The 18,311-nt window shown below is 34.2% G+C and overlaps 11 protein-coding genes and 2 pseudogenes across 13 annotated transcripts, besides 1 other annotated feature; 4 read left to right on the top strand and 9 right to left on the bottom strand.

The window, feature by feature from the left end:
- Positions 1-18,311: part of a mobile genetic element that runs on past both edges of the window.
- On the bottom strand, positions 253-727 carry TVAGG3_0053820 (uncharacterized protein; the record flags this gene model as incomplete). The annotated part of the gene is made up of 1 exon (XM_051221118.1): positions 253-727. A coding segment is annotated over one exon (475 nt), but the record flags the coding sequence as incomplete, so codon positions are not given.
- On the top strand, positions 1,225-1,485 carry TVAGG3_0053810 (uncharacterized protein; the record flags this gene model as incomplete). The annotated part of the gene is made up of 1 exon (XM_001306019.2): positions 1,225-1,485. One exon carries the CDS (start codon positions 1,225-1,227, stop codon positions 1,483-1,485), a length of 261 nt encoding a protein of 86 aa, XP_001306020.2.
- On the top strand, positions 1,510-2,101 carry TVAGG3_0053800 (uncharacterized protein; the record flags this gene model as incomplete). The annotated part of the gene is made up of 1 exon (XM_001306018.2): positions 1,510-2,101. A coding segment is annotated over one exon (592 nt), but the record flags the coding sequence as incomplete, so codon positions are not given.
- On the bottom strand, positions 3,050-4,349 carry TVAGG3_0053790 (annotated as a pseudogene). The gene has a single exon. A coding segment is annotated over exon 1 (1,300 nt).
- Positions 6,023-6,865, bottom strand: TVAGG3_0053780 (organellar and viral DNA polymerase type B; the record flags this gene model as incomplete). Its single annotated transcript, XM_051221117.1, has 1 exon — positions 6,023-6,865. A coding segment is annotated over one exon (843 nt), but the record flags the coding sequence as incomplete, so codon positions are not given.
- Positions 6,958-7,401, top strand: TVAGG3_0053770 (uncharacterized protein; the record flags this gene model as incomplete). Its single annotated transcript, XM_051221116.1, has 1 exon — positions 6,958-7,401. A coding segment is annotated over one exon (444 nt), but the record flags the coding sequence as incomplete, so codon positions are not given.
- Positions 7,938-8,765, bottom strand: TVAGG3_0053760 (KilA, N-terminal/APSES-type HTH, DNA-binding family; the record flags this gene model as incomplete). Its single annotated transcript, XM_051221115.1, has 1 exon — positions 7,938-8,765. The coding sequence occupies one exon, from the start codon at positions 8,763-8,765 to the stop codon at positions 7,938-7,940; it is 828 nt and encodes a 275-aa protein (XP_051106101.1).
- Positions 9,634-10,296, bottom strand: TVAGG3_0053750 (uncharacterized protein; the record flags this gene model as incomplete). The annotated part of the gene is made up of 1 exon (XM_051221114.1): positions 9,634-10,296. One exon carries the CDS (start codon positions 10,294-10,296, stop codon positions 9,634-9,636), a length of 663 nt encoding a protein of 220 aa, XP_051106100.1.
- TVAGG3_0053740 (integrase core domain containing protein family) lies at positions 10,822-11,645 on the bottom strand (the record flags this gene model as incomplete). Its single annotated transcript, XM_051221113.1, has 1 exon — positions 10,822-11,645. A coding segment is annotated over one exon (824 nt), but the record flags the coding sequence as incomplete, so codon positions are not given.
- TVAGG3_0053730 (keratin-associated protein family) lies at positions 11,686-13,665 on the bottom strand (the record flags this gene model as incomplete). Its single annotated transcript, XM_051221112.1, has 1 exon — positions 11,686-13,665. The coding sequence occupies one exon, from the start codon at positions 13,663-13,665 to the stop codon at positions 11,686-11,688; it is 1,980 nt and encodes a 659-aa protein (XP_051106098.1).
- Positions 13,710-14,685, bottom strand: TVAGG3_0053720 (organellar and viral DNA polymerase type B; the record flags this gene model as incomplete). The annotated part of the gene is made up of 1 exon (XM_051221111.1): positions 13,710-14,685. A coding segment is annotated over one exon (976 nt), but the record flags the coding sequence as incomplete, so codon positions are not given.
- TVAGG3_0053710 (uncharacterized protein) lies at positions 14,703-15,479 on the top strand (the record flags this gene model as incomplete). Its single annotated transcript, XM_051221110.1, has 1 exon — positions 14,703-15,479. The coding sequence occupies one exon, from the start codon at positions 14,703-14,705 to the stop codon at positions 15,477-15,479; it is 777 nt and encodes a 258-aa protein (XP_051106096.1).
- Positions 16,714-17,470, bottom strand: TVAGG3_0053700 (annotated as a pseudogene). The gene has a single exon. A coding segment is annotated over exon 1 (757 nt).

Genomic DNA, 18,311 nt, shown 5'->3' with positions numbered 1-18,311 from the left:
GCAACTTTAAGAGTTGGATTGAAAGCAATGATATCATTTACAGATATAGATGTGCATTGTAAGGCGTCGCTACTGAACTTTACTTTAAGCTGAATGTTACCAGCAAATGCAGGAATAAATCTTATAGCTTCTAATGGTAAAAACTTCTAACAGGAATTCTTAAACGAAGCTTAAAATCAAATGATTTTCCTGCTGTAATTGGACCACTAACAATTTGTCCTGTTCTGCATGTTCCCGAATGACTCCATACATCTTCATGTCGAGTCTTTGAGAAAACATCTACTTTCTTTATTTGTTCGGTAGTTTGTGAGTTTGAAGTTATATATGCTTCTTCTCTTGCGTTGTCTTGAGAATATACGATACGACCATTTGCAAGGATTTGATATCCAGCAACTGCATAGAAAGCGTCATCGAAACCAATCCAAAATCCTGGTGGGTTTGTTTTATTGGAACCTGAACCAATTTCTTTATCTACAATAAATTGACCTTCCATTTTATACGTAATGAATGTATTGTAAAGGTCCAACATATTTTCACCAGGAGGTGAGAGATTGAATGTTACCCATGTGTTATCTTTAGCAGTTCCAGGTTGTGATGGAATCTTTGCGTCAGAATATTTTCTATTAGTGTCACCAATTTGAACTGCATTGTCTATGATATCGAAATATGAGCGAATCTGATGAATATGCTCTGCTGGAGTAAATTCGTTTAGCTGTTCGTTCTGCATGTATTTACTTCAGATAAAAATATCTATTTACTTCATTATTCTCACTCTTCTTCTTGGCATTCGTGGTGGAAGTTGTTTCTTGACATTTTCAATGAACTGTACATTCTCTTTTGTCTCAACTTCTTTCACTGGTGGGTCAGGGTTCTTTGACTCGGTTTGTTTTTCAATGAAATTCACGAACTTTGCAATAAGCTCTTGGTTCGTTATTGAAAGTAACATCTGGCTTCTTTTCTTCTGGTTCTTTTGGTGGCTCAGTTTGAACAGAAGGTTTTATATGGGCTTCACCCTCGTGCCATGCACCTTAATGTTGTCGCTCTGCATTCGCTAATGGAACCTTTCTTTTTCTTACATATTTTACCATCTTTACTCTGACTTACGTAATAGAAAGGATGTTGTATTCCTCTGCGTCATTTAATATAATAGACTCTCGCTTCTGATTTTGACAAGCTCATTTTACATCGGTTAAAGTTTTAATTTTGTTTTTTATCTGCAGTCAAATGACTCAGACAAGCCCTACGGACAAGACCCAAGGGGTCATAGATGTTGAAGCATTGAAGAAAGAAATTCGTGAGCAAATTTTATCCGAACTGAAGGAACAAAAACAAGAACAAAAGCCAGAGAGACCAAAGAGAAAACTTAGTGAAAAACAACTTGCTGCATTAGCTGCTGGAAGACAAAAGAACCCACGTTTGCTGGCGAAGAAAGCTAGAGAAGAAGCTGAAGCAAAAGCTAAAGAAGCTGAAGCAAAGAAAGAGTAAATGGTTTATTTTTATCCGAATTAAATGTATAGACAAATACCTTTATCTGTTGCGTTCAGTAGTGAAAACCCTGACGTCAAAATAAAGGGGAACAGAGTAACGTTTAAGTTTCCAACAGACTGGATTGTGAACATAAATGAAGAGAAGTACATTGGCATAACATCTATGTATATAACACGTGCTTTCAGAAAGGTTGACTTTATACTTCAAGTCGAGATAGAAAATGACGAACAGTCTTTAAGCGCCCAAAACATTCACATATACAAATACTTTAAAGACGATACAACATTGCAACAATGTATGATTTCATTTAATGAGATGTTCGAGAAAAAGTTCAACATTGAAGTACAAACTTTACAGCCTTTACGTGAGTTTCTTGCACAACTGAAAGAAGAAGGTAGTCAGCCACAACTTATAGACTTTCATTATGAATTTAATGAAAATGAAGATGGAACACATGACTGTCAGTTTGTTGTATTCTCACCATTCAATGAAGTCGCTAAAGAGAAAGAAAATCCATTACGTATAAGATTTCAAATCTCTGAACCAAGTGATGATTTCAAGAATGTTTTCAATTATGATGCAATGCTTCCGAGGAAAAATGAATTTTCAAAGATTGTAACACCTGGCATTTGGGATAGAAAGCAAGCTATATTATATTCAAACTTAAGTAAGGGAGTTGAAAATGAGTTCATTGGTCATACAAGAACTTCACCACTTCCTAACCTAAATACTATAAATTAACTGGCTTCAATCGTGAGTTTTGGATAGACATGTTCTCCACTCATGACCATAACTGCCCAGTGTTCTTACCTCCAGACCATAAGGACTGTCTCTACATTGAAGCACAACTCTTAAACTCTACCATCGCAGTATTGTAAAATCTACGCTAGTTTTATTTTTTTCTGAAAATTTTTATTTGAGTGAAAGGCATGGAAGGTGAAGGACATTGGCAAACACTCGAACATGACAATGACTATGAAATCTTTTCAGAGTACCCATATCCAATTAGGCGCATAAGTAACAAAAGAGTTGTAAGTGAGTTTGACAACGGTGATGGTTATATTTGTGTTTATTTAAACAAACATAAACTCTTTAAGCATAAAATTGTTGCAAATCAATTTATACCGAATCCTGAAGGACTTCGAGAAGTAGACCATATAAACAGAGACAGAGGAGACTTTCATATCTCAAACTTAAGGTGGGTGTCGAGAAGACAAAACATGAGAAATATTTCTGGTTCGAATGGCTATTGGTTTGACATTGTAGACACTCTTCCTGAAGATGCTGTTGAAATTATACAATACTCTAAATTTACTCTAGAAAATTACTACTATGTCCCAAGTGAAGATGTCTTTTACTATTTCATGGGAACTCAATACAGACGAATGAATGTCTTAAGACAGTATAGCAAAGATTATATAAACATTACAGATGTAGAAGGAAGAAGAACAAAACTGTCTATTGCAAAGTTTAAGAGAGACAATGGTTATACATAAATGACAAAAATATATGACCTCATTATTTTTATCATGAATGACTCAGCTGACAAAAATAAATGACCTCAGAACTTAAGCTTTCTTATGAATAAAGTCTTAGTCTGATAGAAAAGTTAAACTTTTCAGCAAAGCAAGGACTAGAAGACTTACATAAGTCAAATCCAATCTCTTGACCATCATGAAGTGCTTTGTAAAGTTTCATTAAACTGAACTCAGAGTCTTTGTCATATGTTCCAACAGGTATGTGAATGTTCTTATCTTCATTGTAATAGCATTGTATAGCTTCAGGAAACATTTCATTAGCTGTTAAAGCAAGAACGTCTTGTTTTACACCTTTACAACGTGCATGGAATGCAACTTCATTTAAATCATTCGTGAGTAAGTCTATGTAAGTCTTCTTTCCACAAAATATTGACTTGTATGCTAAACTTTGTTTTCTTTATTTCTGCAAAGTCAGAATGGAACTGACCTAATGTTTTACCAATAAGTTCTCTACCGTATCTCTTCTTAAATTCTGAGCTAACAGTGGATGTCTTCATTGAAAATATGCATGCTATCGCAGTCCTGGTAAAATATTTGAAGGCTCATGTCCTCAGCAGTACAGAATACTTCACACATTATTCTCTTCGACATTGACAGAATATTAACACCAAGTGGACAGAAGTTAAAGTGTCTGCAAATGCTTTTCGTTAGCTTGAAAATAGTTTTATCTGAACCATCCAAACCTTCGAACTTCACTATATGGTTGTAGTTTCTGATGGCATATCTTATAGCATCTTTGTCATTTACTATGGTTATTTTTGACTCAATAGGAGATAGAATAGTTTTGCCATAAATACTGTTCAGAATGAACTTTATATTTTCTTGCAAAGGATTTCCTTCTTTCTTATACTTTAACCTTAACTCAAACAACTTCTTTACTTCATCTCTTATTCTAATATCTCTGTTTCCATCGTAAGAGTATCCTTGCAACACTTCACATTTGACACCTTGATATTTTATGAGGTCTTGTAATGTTATATGGTCAACATACATTAAACAGCAAGTGTTTGAACTTCTGGGAACGTTAAGTTCTGGATTTAGTTCAGGGTCACAAACTATTAAAGGAAAGTGTCTATGTATTCCAATCTCTGTTATCTTAATGAGAACAAAGAAGCCAGACATAAACTTTTCACCAATGGGTTCCTTTTGGTCGTCATCGAATAAATGTCTCATGAGATACTCTGTGCTTAACATTCATCCTTCATACTTTGGAATTCCTTCTAAAGTATACAATCTTGCTATAGCGGATGGATATAATGAAACAGCGTCGAAGTCAGCAATGAGTTTCTTTTTGCTCTTTTGTTTCATGTTATCTGACAACATACATCTTCCACCTTGAATGCATCTCGAAATAAATTCTCTTGGTTTATTTGAGAGGTCATAAAGATTTCCATTCGGGAAGTATACTCTGTTCTCAAACAATTTGTTAGCAATAGAACAAATACTAACGTAGTCATAAACGTTTAAATCAAATCTTTCAATAAGTCATTGCGGAACTTAACAAAACCTTCTCTTAAAATTCTTACATCTTGTTTGCAATAGAATGTGCTATATTTTTCTAAGTCGAAGTGGTTCTCATCTATTCTGCAACCTTTGATGGAATCTATGTTTTTATGAATGTATCTGCATATAAACTTACATGCTTCAGAAATGACACCAGTTCTGTTGTCATTTGCTAACAAAACACTGCTGTAGTAGTTGTATGGAAATACTTCTTTCGGTCCTGTTTGTAAGTTAAACATAGCAGGAAATAGTTTAAGCTTCTTATTTATAACACTGTAAGAGTCTTTTATAATAATTGCCCTTCCTTTATATAAGCCAGTTATTTGCATTGTTCGTGAACCTTTAATGATGGGAGTTCCTTTCACTTCTGTCATGTGTCTTAAGATGAAGTTTATATCATAACTGAGGTTATGGAAATATATTAAACTCTTGTCAGGAAGTCGCTCCAAAAATTCTGTTGCACAGTTTGACCCCAAATGCTTTCACTCACTGAACCATCTTCACTGTCAAACAGATGTTAAAAGCTTTATGAAAGCCATCGTACTGCACTCAAAGTCAGCAAAGAAAACGTGCTCAGGAATGAACTTGCACTTATTTTTATTTACTTCTTTTGACTCGCTTTCTTCTTCAGTTGTACACAATACTTTGGAGCATATGTCAAATCTTTAAATGGTGCAAGGTTCTGTTTATATAAGTCAGTCGTATATGTGAAAAGTTCTCCATAAGAAATAGGTTCGAAATATTTGCACTCCCACAATGTTTTCATAACATCCCATAACGGTGTTGTTCTATCATAACGAACTACATATTTATCTCTCTCTTTGTATAAATCTTCATCTGTTTCTCAATGTTCATTCCACCACACTTTGAAGATTTCTATATAGTTTCGAATGAAATATGTTGTCATTGGTAATCTTTCATTTAGCATGTAGTGGTCTTCAACAAGAAGTAAGTCAATAGTTCGAACAGTTTCACATTCTTTTGGTATGTATCTCTATTTCATTATCTTGAGTCATTGAAATAACCAATGGTAACATTAAATGCTATACCTGTTGCGTCAGAAATTTCTTGTACTTTACTTTGAGGAAAGTCTCTAACACGAATGACTTCTCTCATGTGGTCAATAGTTTCTTCATTTACTCCAGCCTGAATGCAAGCATAAACGAAACAATTGTCTTCTGTCATAAGTGTTGCAGTTCTTTTGTTCAGTTCATTGAAGATTTGGTAGCGTTCAAGATTTATAGGTAATGTGCAAAGATACTTCCAGAACTGACCGCTTCTCTTCTTATAAAACTTCTTTTCACCAAGGATTATTCCAAAGTCATCTATATCTTGTTTATCTCCTGTTTGTTTAAGTCTGTTCAAATCTTTTCTGTCTTTCTGTCAGTGTGCTTTCATCTCTATATGGTCTCTTTTGGCTTTCCTTTCTTTACATCTGACATCGTTAAGCCTTCATATTCTGTTAAATCATACATCTTTATTTCAGTAAGATTCTTTATGTTTGTCAAGAAGAAGTCATAGTGCATTTCAACAATACCTGCAGCATTTGCTTCTATCTCTGATATAAAGTTCTCCTTCAAGAGCTGATGTAGTAATGTTCCAATATTATTGAGGTTTAACGTAGAACATTCATACTTTCCACCAAGTTTATAACATACCATCCATCTTTGTTGGGAGTTTATTTTAATCTTCTCTAAGAGTCTCATGAAAACCTTACCGAAATGTTTGTGTAAGTAGTCTCTGTTTGGTTCATCTAAAGCTTCGATGTTAAAGTCAATGAGTCTATTGCCTGACTTCACATTTCTCTTCCTATTCTCTTCATCTTTCTTTAACCATCTCTCACCTTCTTTTGGTTTGTCGTCAATGGAACGAATGACATCGTTAGCTTTGCGAACTTGTTCTATAGAATTTTTAAACATCTCTCTTCTCTGTTGTTTCAGTGTGTCATCTCTCTTTCGTGTTTCACCAACGTTTGAGTTCGTAAGTTCAAACATCTCTTGACGAACATCATGAGAAAGAGCTTTACGAGTATGACCAACGTTCGCATTTGTTATGTCAAACATCTCACGCCTTACTTCATGAGGTACTGAACGTCTATGATATAAGTCAATAGCAACGTCATTTAAAGGAAATGCTCTTGCATGGAATTCGTCCTCGCCGCGTTGCGGCTTTATGAACTCATGAATTCTATCATAACTTATTGCACCATTGTAGTCATTGAGGATGTCAGCGAGTGCTTTTTTGTTTGTTGCGTAATGCTTTGCAACATCTATGTTAGCTTCTGTAAGAAGTTGTTTTATTTCCGAGTGTTCTAACTTAGACAACTTCCGATACATCTTTAGTAGGAAATAAAAAAATATTTTTTTGAAAAAATTAGATTAGATTTTTTTAAAGTTATTTTTCAAAATAATTTAATATTTTTATTTTAATGAAACACATGCAAGATTGCAAGTTCTTTTCATACAATGCTCTCGCTACTGCCATCAAGAATGAGTTCAATGGTGCTTCAAACGTTAATGTTATCTTTAACAAGAAGTTTGTGAAAGAATCTAAGTTTGGTCAGTATGTCAGACCATTAGCTATTGTCATTGACCGCAAACGTTATACTTCACAAGAGTTAGCAGTAGTTTTGAAACAAAAGGGTTCCTTCGTGAATGTCAAAGATACTCATTATACTGTTATAAAGAACTCTAACATTGACTTCTTCAGTATTGCTATGAATCTTTCCGAACAGAAAGAATATAAGAAGGGTGAAACAAATGTGAAATATTATCCTTCATCTCTGAAGACAATAACGAACAAAGATGTTATACAGAAATTCTTACCAAAGGTTGAAGAAGCTTCTATTGACATTGACGAAGGAAGTGAAATGGTTGAAGAAATAGACCCTGAAGCTATTTAACCAAAAATATATTTTTGAATAACTGATGGTGTCACCACGTCACCATGTGTCACCAGGTTAATTAACTTCTTTTAAAAATGATGACAACATGTCATTTTGACAACAGGTACGAAAGAAGAAATTTCATTTTTCAGCATTATTTTTGCATTATGACACGAAGTGAAGATTCGCACTTCGTCAAAATGTGATGACAACATGTCATTTTGACAACAGGTACGAAAGAAGAAATTTCATTTTTCAGCATTATTTTTGCATTATGACACGAAGTGAAGATTCGCACTTCGTCAAAATGTGATGACAACATGTCATTTTGTCAGTAATTTTAAGAGAAGTTAATTAACCTGGTGACACATGGTGACGTGGTGACACCTTCAGTTATTCAAAAATATATTTTTGGTGAAGAAGTGAGATTTCACCTGTTTTTTCACCTCATTCTCTCTTCGTTAATGTTGTCGTGACTTCTTCGTTAATGTTGTCGTGACTTCTTCGTTAATGTTGTCGTGACTTCATTCTTCCTCTTTGAAGTTATCGAAATATTCTGTTATTTTTTCCTTCAGTAATGTTAAGTCTTCTTTGAATGTAAGTATTGTACAACCTTTGATGTCATAGTGTGTTTGAGGAAGAGTATTTTTGACAATTTCCTTTATTTGCTCATTTGGGGTCATTGAAATCGGTAAGTTTTCACGATAGAACCAGTTTCTGTCAGATTTATATATTTTAGCAAGGTCGCAAAAGCTTTTGTTGTTTCTTCTGACTAAATGCAACATAACCATATCTTTATCTTCTTCATTTTCCATCTCTTCAGTATAAATCATATACTTATAGTTCTTTTCCTTTCCTTTTGGTACTGAACGTGGTATTCTTTTCTGTATGCTTTTGTCTTTGGATTCAATGACTTCATCTTTTGCTTGAAGTTTCTTTTCCATCTCTCCACGTTCTGCTTTATATAGTTCATCTAACATCATGAAAATATAACAAGCATAACGAGGTGAAGCCCACATTGCTACAGCATTTACTAAAAGTCTATGAACATAATAACCTTTCAAACCAGGTGCCAAATTCTTGCGATTTTCGAATGGAATCTCTTCTCTCGGTTTTCCGAGGGAAGCAATCATATGAGGAAATTCTTCTAAAAGTTCTTTTGTCTGTTGGTTTTCAAACCAATGATATGCTTGCTTTGTAGAACGAAGAGCATTCATTATACTTTGCATTTGGTACATGTCATCTTTGACCGAACGAATGAGGCGAAGTTGTTTGTTATATTGTATGTATTCGTATTCTTCATTTATAGCTTCATGGGCTATAACTGTTGTTGTGTTCTCTGATGTTGACATTACTGTCTTTACATACAAAATAAAAAAATAAATAAAAATAAAACTAACTTTATTTTTCTGTGTTAAAGAAATGTTAAAAAATTCATGGTTACATATGTGAAAAGAAGTCACGAACAAATGAAGGTCATAAGATTTAGCACATAATTCTGAATTGAATGGTGTGTCATACATGTCAAACCGTCAAGAATTGAAGGAGATACGAGGCTATAAAGATTTTGGATATTTTCTGACACACACCCTGAGGGAAAAGTGACAAAACACGACGATAGAAAAAGCGACAAAATGAGAGAAAGTTGTTCCCCGACCAAAATGCAATCATGTTGAAAAAGTGACATTTGTAAAGTTGGACGATAGGATTTCCTGAAAAAGTGCAAGACTTGTCTTGAATCAGGACAAGATTTGTCTTGAAAAAATACAAGACTTGTTCTGAAAAAATACAAGACTTGTCTTGAATCAGGACAAAACTTTACAAAATGTAAACTTTACATAACCGTTTCTATCGTACATGATATTTAGTTGACATTGTAAACTATCTTCATGTAAAGTATGGCGGTTTGAAACCATCGGGAACCTTCACTTTTTTGACGAACTTTCCGCAGCAATTTTTAAAATTTGTGAAAACTCAACGGTTTGACACGTGCCATATGTCATTTTACTCAGAATTTTGTGCTGAATTCAGCAAAAATAATTTTTAGGGTAGATGGGTATATCTAACCTAATTTCTACCACGAATTCTACCCTCATTATTTATAACCGTTTTACATGGTAAACGTTATTTTTGGAATTTTGTGAAAACTCAACGGTTTGACACATGCCATATGCCATTTTACTCAGAATCTCACGAATTCAGCAAAAATAAATGGTTCATTTACTCACAATATTTTTGTACAAAACGACCCCAAACTTTTAACTTCTTTTCTGCAGTTTCTAATGCTATCTTAGCGAGTTCATATTCTCTAAATTCTCTCTTTAAATCTTCTTGTTCCCATTGGTCTAGTTCGTATTGAGAATCTCTATAACCATAACATATCTCACGTTCATGTTCTAATTGTTTTTCACACATTTTTCTAACTTCTTCTTCAAACAAATGTTTAGCATTCTCTACTGTATCTTCGAGTTCTTCTTCATCTAATTTCTCATGAACTTTCTTGTCTATGGAGTCCATAATTTTTCCAACTGCTATGCAATATTTTGGAGAAGCCCACATTGCTATATAGTTTATAAGTCTTGGGTCTACACACGTTCCTCTAACCTGTTTGATTTCATCAGGAATTCCTGCATGAATTTTGTATAAAAAGCAACCGCCGGAATTCGGACTGTTGCTATATTCTTCACAAAATGCCTTATAATACTCTTCCCAGGACTTATTTTCCAACAACTTTCTAAAGTCTTTCCTAAACTGCTGACACATATTTGTTGCATTAATGTAACCATCCTTGTCTCTACGTAAGACTTCAATACCGTTATAAGTGCCTTTTGTGAATGTTTCGCCATTATATTTGTTAGTGAATGTTTTTGCTTCGACTGACATTTCTGTTCTTACATACAAAATAAAAAAAAATAAATAAAAATAAAACTAACTTTATTTTTTTCTATCTTAAGGAAATTCATGAAAATTCATGAGGGTAGAAATGAGGGTAGAAATGAGGTTAGATATACCCATCTACCCTAAAAAATTATTTTTGTTCATGGGCTATGCCCCACCGCTTTGCGTCTTTATGTTAAAATAAATGGTACCATTAATGATATCATGACTGTTCTCGTTCATGTCTGATTTACATCTAATGAAAAAGTTTAGAAGAATTTTCTTATTCTTTCTGGCATATTTTTGTCTTTCCAGTACTCCCGCTCTAATGGTCCCAGATGTGTTGGCTTTGACTCTCTCAAGTTCTTAGATGGTATAACATCTTCAACGCCTCCTTCATATCTTACTTTATAAGTGTCATCGTTTATGTTGTAGCCAAGTATTTCAATAACCACTCCTCGCTTTGCTTCGTCAATGGTTTCAGCAAGTTTGCCATTACTACTTTCAACTAATTTATGTCGAGGGTAAAACGCAATAGAGTCGTCAGCAGCTTTTATAAGATATCCATTACCTTGCGTAGAGTCTACGATATAATAATTTCGACTTAACATTAAACGTTTCTTTGTCAACGGTTTGTCGTCAAGAACTACACGAACTTTTGTACCAGGAATGAGGGTAAATTGTGTTGAATTTCTGATATTTTGTGTTTGGCTTCGTTTCTTTTGTATATACTTTTCTTCTTGTTGTTGTGTCATTGAATTTGGTGTATGTCCTGTTGTAGAATTTGTTGAGGAATTATATACTTCGAGAAAATGTTTCATTGTTTCTTCGGTAAAGTCTCGCTCTTGGTTTAAATCTCTGAGAGTCCTTATGAAGCGGTTTATGATGCCGAGTATGTTATGGTTATGGTCTTCAGTAGTGTAGTGAGTTATGTTATGCTTAATGAGAAAATCTGTGATTTCATTGCTGAGGTATGCACTGTCTTGGTCTGATGTTAAAGTACTTGGGCTATGTTCTGCTACAAACTTTTGTAAAACTCTTAACACTTCACGAGTTCCTTTATTTTTCATTGGATATGCATATGCTTTGCGAGTGTTAACATTAATGAAGATGAGGAATGGTTTATGTCCTCCTTTTCTGCTTTGAATGAGAGTGTCAAATTGGTATGCGTCAGGAGTGTTGGAGTAAATTGGTAAAAAGTAGTCGTAAGGGTTTATTTTTGTTTGATGTACAACATTTTTGTCAAAGAACCTTTTCACTTCAGCTCTGTTAGTAAATCCCCAACTCTTTGCAGCTTCATTGAACTTCTTAAATGACCTCCATGGATGTTGTTCGAATACTTCTTTCAAGCTCATTTATGTAAAGTTAAAGATTTTATTCAAGGCTCAAGCGCGTTCAATGAACTCTATACCATGCGAATACAGTCATAAATGGTGGCATATAATCTGCACCCGAGCCTGTTGGATTTGTTGTGAAAGTATGGACATGATTTCCTCCTGGTTCAGTTTGTCGAAAAGTCTTTTTTGTTGAATCGTTATAAGCTGGAGATAAAACGTCATGGCCAGCTTCATACTCTGAGTTGTATAATGGGTGGTCTCTTAATGAGTGGCTATGGTCGCCAGAAAAGTTTGTCGTTCCTGTATGAGTGTGCGGTGGAAGGTTTGCTTCTTTAATTTTCTTCGAACCTCCTGTTTGCTTTGAAGAGTTAGCACAGTATAAGAATTTGTCTACAATCTGTTCCCACGTACCAAAACCTAAAACTGTTTCTGGATTTGTTGAGTTCATTGACGTATAAATAGAGCCTATAGGATATATGGTTTCAAGAATCTGGACCTTCATTGTTAGAAGTTCATGTTTAACGTTTATAGTTTTATTGCCTTCTACAATATTTATATTGTTTGTTATTAAACCATTAGGAAAAGTAGGAGGATAAATTCTTTGTTCTTGTACAGTTGCACCGTCTCTTCCTGTTTTTGTTACTATTTCGATGCATGCCTTAATTTCTTTAATCTTGATTGTTTGAAATTCTTCATGCACGTGCTCTTTATCGGCTTTTCCATTAAGCGCAGCATTTACTTCCGACTTCTTTGCATAATTTTCATCTACATAAGTTTTGTCGGCTTTCTTATCTAACATTGCTGGTAGTTCGTATGCTTCAAAGTTTCTGGCATGATCTTCGATATTCCTGCAACTGTTATCTAAATTGTTTAGTGTATCTTTTACGCTTGTACTTGGATTCTCTAAAGGTGCACTTGAACCAAGGTCAAAGTTCAGTATTATGTCATCAGCTCTAACAGTAGTGAAGGATTTATGTGTATGGTTCTTGTCGGCTTTACTGTCTAATGTAGCTTGAAGTTCATTTATATCGGAGATGTTGTGTTTATGAGATTTCAAAACTTTGTTCATTGCTTCGAGTTCAACTTTGTCAGCTTTACTTTTAATAGCATCTTCAAACGTTATTTTTGACTTAACTCTCAAAGTAAATCTTGGTTCAACTAATACACCTTTAACAGAGAAAGTAGAGGCATAAATTTCATCGTTATAACTAAATGCTTCTGGTGCTTTACCCGTGTCATACTGTACAGTACAGTGTATGTCATAACCTTTAGCACGAATGTATTTATATCTTCTTTCATTGGGGTCTTCCGTCTTCACTTCATCACTTCGTGTTAAATATCCATGGTAGTCCGTTATAATCTGTTCGTCTGAAGTTATATAATGAACGTGGTTCTTGACTTTATCACTCAGAGCTAAAAGCTCATTTTTGTCTGCTTTTTCGGCTAATTTCTCATTAACATCATTCACTTCTAATTCAACTCTTCCGCCAGAACTCTTATTATCATTAATCTTTTTCATTAATTCGGTAATTACGTCATAAAGACTATATTCTGTTTTCGGTTTTGTAAATAATGAGTCAAAATTTCTTTTCATCATTACATCGCTGACATTAATGATATCACCAATTCCTTTTTCATTTATTCTCTTCATTAATTCTGCAATAATGACGAATATATAATCTGTTAATTTATTCTCTTCATCGAGGGTTATAGAATGTTTTGAAATTGAATCATTAACTCCTCTAAATAAATCAATAACTTCAGGATACACGTTTTTAATGTCTCGAATAACCCGACCAGTATCCTGTTGTTCATGTTCTTCGTTCCCGTCGTTACGTGGTTTTATATCTCTAACCATCATCAACGCAGCCATAACCGGAGGGTTTGTTGCTATCTGTTCGAAAATCTGACCGTTATGTATGGTATATCTAAATAATTTCTTTGTGTTTGTTAAAACATTTGAAACAAGTCTTTTAAAACCATCTACAAAATTTCCTGTTTCACCTAATGTTCTTGCAGCATTTACAAGCTCACCCATTCCCGCTTTTGACCCCAAAAACGTCCATATTGCATTTATTTCACTCTGTATAGTTGTCCATTCAGCGAAACTAACACCCGCATTCGCTAAGCTGAAAATGAAATTCAGTGGATCGAACTTAATTCCACCTTCTTTTTCAATTTCAACGAACTCACTAACATGAGATTTTAAGTATTCTTTCGTTAAAATTGTTTTCCCCGATGTTATGTCATTAACGAAACTATCACCGTCAAAAGTTAACGAATTCAATTTCGTCGTTGATGCTTTTATTTCATACACCGCTTTATTGATAGTTTTTGGCTCACCTTCTTTAGAAGCATATGAAACATTAATGAATGAATTATATGTATTCGTGAATGAATTAAAATCAATGATTTTCATTAATGACGCCTTTAATGATTCATTTACTGTCGAATTCCTTAAAGTAATTAATGAACTGTCATTTATGAAAGGTACACTGCAAACCGTCGAGTTTGGATCAAATGCTGTAGTTGGTGCAGGAATATTAATGATATAAGTCATTAAATCATTAAGTGACGTAAATAATGTTGTCGTTTTTGATTTAATTTCTTTAGCATCTGTTATATATGGTAATTTTATTTCTGTAGTTTCTGAATTAAAGATATTCGCTAAAATGTTTTGTAAACTGTTTTGAACAGCTGTGTAAACCGTTGAATCCGGAACTCTTACGATTTCACCGTCCTTAATAAAAGGCATTGCACATGGTGTAGTGCTTGGGTCAAATCTTTCGGGATTATAATTCAACATATATTCTAACGCTTCATATACAGACTTATATACTGTTGTGTCGTTCTTCATGACAACTTCACCATTTACAATGAATGGCATAGTACATGGAGTTAAAATAGGGTCAAACTTTTCATAGTCCTTCCATGTTATGTATTTCTCGGTATTTCCATCACTGATAACAATATATTTGTCAGTAAGTGTGAGAGAGTATTGACCAAAATATAAACGTTTAGCTCTGTCAGCTTCATACGCATATGCAGCTATACTCATATTTTAATGAGAATAAAATGTTGTTCTATTTGCAAAGTACAGACCCAAACGAATACGGGACAGTAAAGCTACAAACAAACTTAGGTCTACAGAATGAGGCGCTTGCATTCAGAATGGTTGACTTCAATACTATCGCTTCATTCGTTATAACAGATGAAACAGATTTCATGGAGCTTGAAATAAATGGAAAGAAGCATGAAATAAGATTTCACAATAATGTAGAATATAAGATGGAAACATTAGCTGGAGTGTTAAATGCTCTCATAAATACTACAATAAACAAGGATAACGAAGAAAACTTAATGAATGTTAAACTTATTGCAGGAGTTTTGAAGTTCAGTTATGCGAAGGAGTTTAAGATACCAAGAATGAGTCATAGAGTACAACTTCTTTTGGGTGCATACCATATGACATTTCCTTTGAAAAGTGTTGACAAAACGATTGAGATGAAATCTGTTCCATACGTATGTTATGGTAATTGTTTGTACATTGAGTCTAAAATAGCTAATGTCACAGGTATTTCAGGAGTTAATAGTAAAGGTTCAGTAGAATATAAATCCTTCTGTTATGCAGTCAATTCAATGTTCATTCCAAACGTTCCTGTCATAGCAACTCATTTAGGTAAATGGGTTCGCATTAGTCCTCATAATTTGAAAGACATGCAATTCAGACTTGTTGACTTTCAAGGAGAGCCTGTAGAACTGAAGGCACCAGTGCGACTGACTGTTGAAGTTGACTTTTTAGAAAATATTAAATGCAACAGCTTACAAGAGAACTCAGAGCTAAAAATATAAAGTATGAATGTTATGTATTAGGGCATGAACTTTGGTTGTTGCTGTTTGATGAAACAAATGAGTTAGTTATGTCAGTCAAGAGAACAGAAAAATATTGTGTTAGTGAAAACTGCACCAAGTCAATAAGATTAGGTTTGCATTATGAAGATGAGTTCGATACTGTTGAAGAAGTTTTGGATAGATACTATAAGTTGCTTTAATTTACTAAAACATATTTCAAACAAAGCTTATAGTAAGTAGATAGTTTTGTATACTCGTTCGAATATTTATACTTAAACTCAACTCCTGTAGTTCCTGGTGTTTCAATGATGCGGATGTTACCTATTTTCATGAATATTGGCGTTTGACCACAGCATTCGATTTCAGGGTCGAGATAGTCAATGACACATTGCTTTCCTGTTATTCGTGATATAACATTTTCAAGGTCCTCCTTTGTTAGAATTATTTGGTTCTTACTTATAAGATTTATCAAAAGCTTCTTATCGTCTTTGAGTAAAATTGTTTGGTATAACTGAAGAAGGTAATGGTCTACGTTATCTGAAGGATTTGTTTGAACATTTGTGTAAGGATTGTCGTTGGCTTCTCTTGAAAGAATTTGGTCCAGTGGTGGATACTCTAACTTAACATCTGATGTAGCGTTAGCGTTTGAAGCTGAGTTTAAATTCACGGATTTCAGCTCTGGTTCTGGTTCTTTCAAACACTCTGAACTATAGTTCTTTATGACAATATTGTTTGTCGTTCGTGAGTCAACATTTGATGTTGGTTCAATTGGAACATTAACGGCACCAGCTAAGATGGATTTGCTTCTCATTTCATATAGAATAAAAACCTTTTATATGTATGAAATGAACAATATACTCGACAAGGGTTTGAATGTAAAGCTAACGAATGAAAATATTGTTGAATTCACTGAGACAGGTGCTGTGTATAAAGATGTAGAACTACTGAACAAAAGAGCAAAGGGAAGAAGCAGGAATATGAACAAAGGGTGGAAGCCTATAAAAATTTATGTCAATGATGGCTCAGGAGGTTCAAACATAAAGTATGCAGAAAGTTATAGAGTTTATGCTCTCAAAGGTGAAAAGCCTTCATTTAAGAACAGCTATTCTAACGCATATCCTCAAAAGCTAACGGATGGGGAAGTGGATGATATGAATGACAGCAAAAATATTAACAGAAATGGCGACAGAGATGCATGGAATTTGTTTACCATCAGTCAATTGAAGGTTAAACTTTAAAACAATGTTGGTCGTTCCCATGGAATATTTTTGACTTTAATGGTATTAGTCATGATATGAATCTCAAGGTATGAACGAGGAGAGATGAGAGACTTATATGCTTCCCAAATTTCTTCAAAAGGTAATGTTATACCTGACTGTTTCCAAATGAGTTCAATATCATAACGTGAGAAACCTTGAAAGATAACGAAGTCAGTTATGAGACGTTTTATGTTTAAAGCAAGAAAAACACCATGTTTGCATAAGTATTGCTACAGTTAAGTGGTAATGTCTGACTTTAGTAATGATGTTAGCTAATGGTGAGTCTGGTTTTGACACTAAACCTTTTCCGGCGAAGTCGTCGCAAACGAGCAGAGTGTTTGAAGGATATTTTTTGAAGGGGTATTTTGAAAGTTTTGACAGAATGTAGTTTGTAAGTCGTTTCATATCGTAAACTCCTGAGTATTGACGTAAGTGGTGTTTGTCAATAATTCTTTCCATCTCTTCTGAAGTCTTTTGCATTCCTGACTGTATGAACTCTACAATAGCATAATATTTTCTCTTACGTCGAATGTAACGTTGAAGAAATTCAATGAGTTCACTGTCTGGAACTTTAACGACAGATGCTTGAACTTTACTCATAAATGTTTTCGCTGTTGAGTCCATAGAGTCTGAAGTTGCTGATATAATGATTTGGTCATAGTAAGAGTCGTTTCCTAAACGCTCTGTTATGAGTATATGACGAATGAGGTTAAATGTCTTACCTGAACCCATCTTTCCACAATAGAAATACACACCATTTGAACAGAACCCATAATCTTTGCTGAAAGGAAGAATGAGAGAAGAGTTAAGTTTATCTGTGGTTTCATTCATGTCTTCATCTACATCATGTATTAAATGCTTCATTTTATCTCCATTAAAAATGCAAGTCAGAAATATTCAGAACATAGCACCGAGTCTAACTGACAAGAGTATAAAGATATACTATGAACACGTTATGATGAAACCTACCAAAATTCAAGAAAGTCAGTATACTTATGAATATCCAAGACACTGGGTAGAGTATGTAGGAGGTGAGAAAGCTATTGAAATCAGACAGGTTCGAAGTATTCCAGCAGGAAGAACAATATTATTGAAGAACTTTAATGTTTTGAGATATAATGATGAAACAAAGAAGCAAGATAGTTTCCCTGTTGCTGTGTATGTGAACCTAGACACAGGAGATGACATGAAAGTTTTTAACACAAAGCTTCAAACGGTATTGAAAGAACAACTTATAGCAGAAGGACACCCATTACCTTCAGAAGTTACCATAGCATATAATTTTGAAACAAACTCAATAGATTTTAAAGTCATCTCTGCAAAGAAGTCAGGATTTACATTTAATGAAGCAGATGTATATTCAAATGAAAACTTCAAAGCTATTGCATGGTTAGATAATGACGATTGCTTTAAGAAAATATTTAAATTCAGTGACTCAAAGATGTCAATAGATGACCTTCGTGGAATGTTACCATCGACGTTTACAGTTGAAGGTTCAGCAGGATTGCTTACAAGATTGTCAATTGGTGGCGTTTGGTCTCGTGAGAACATTGTTATAAAATCCAGTATAAGT

The sequence above is a fragment of the Trichomonas vaginalis genome, chromosome IV (assembly GCF_026262505.1).
Source record: "Trichomonas vaginalis G3 chromosome IV, whole genome shotgun sequence".
In the NCBI taxonomy this organism is placed as follows: Eukaryota; Parabasalia; order Trichomonadida; family Trichomonadidae; genus Trichomonas; species Trichomonas vaginalis.
Note: the sequence above shows the minus strand (reverse complement) of the source record. Positions and strands in the feature narration are given on the sequence as shown.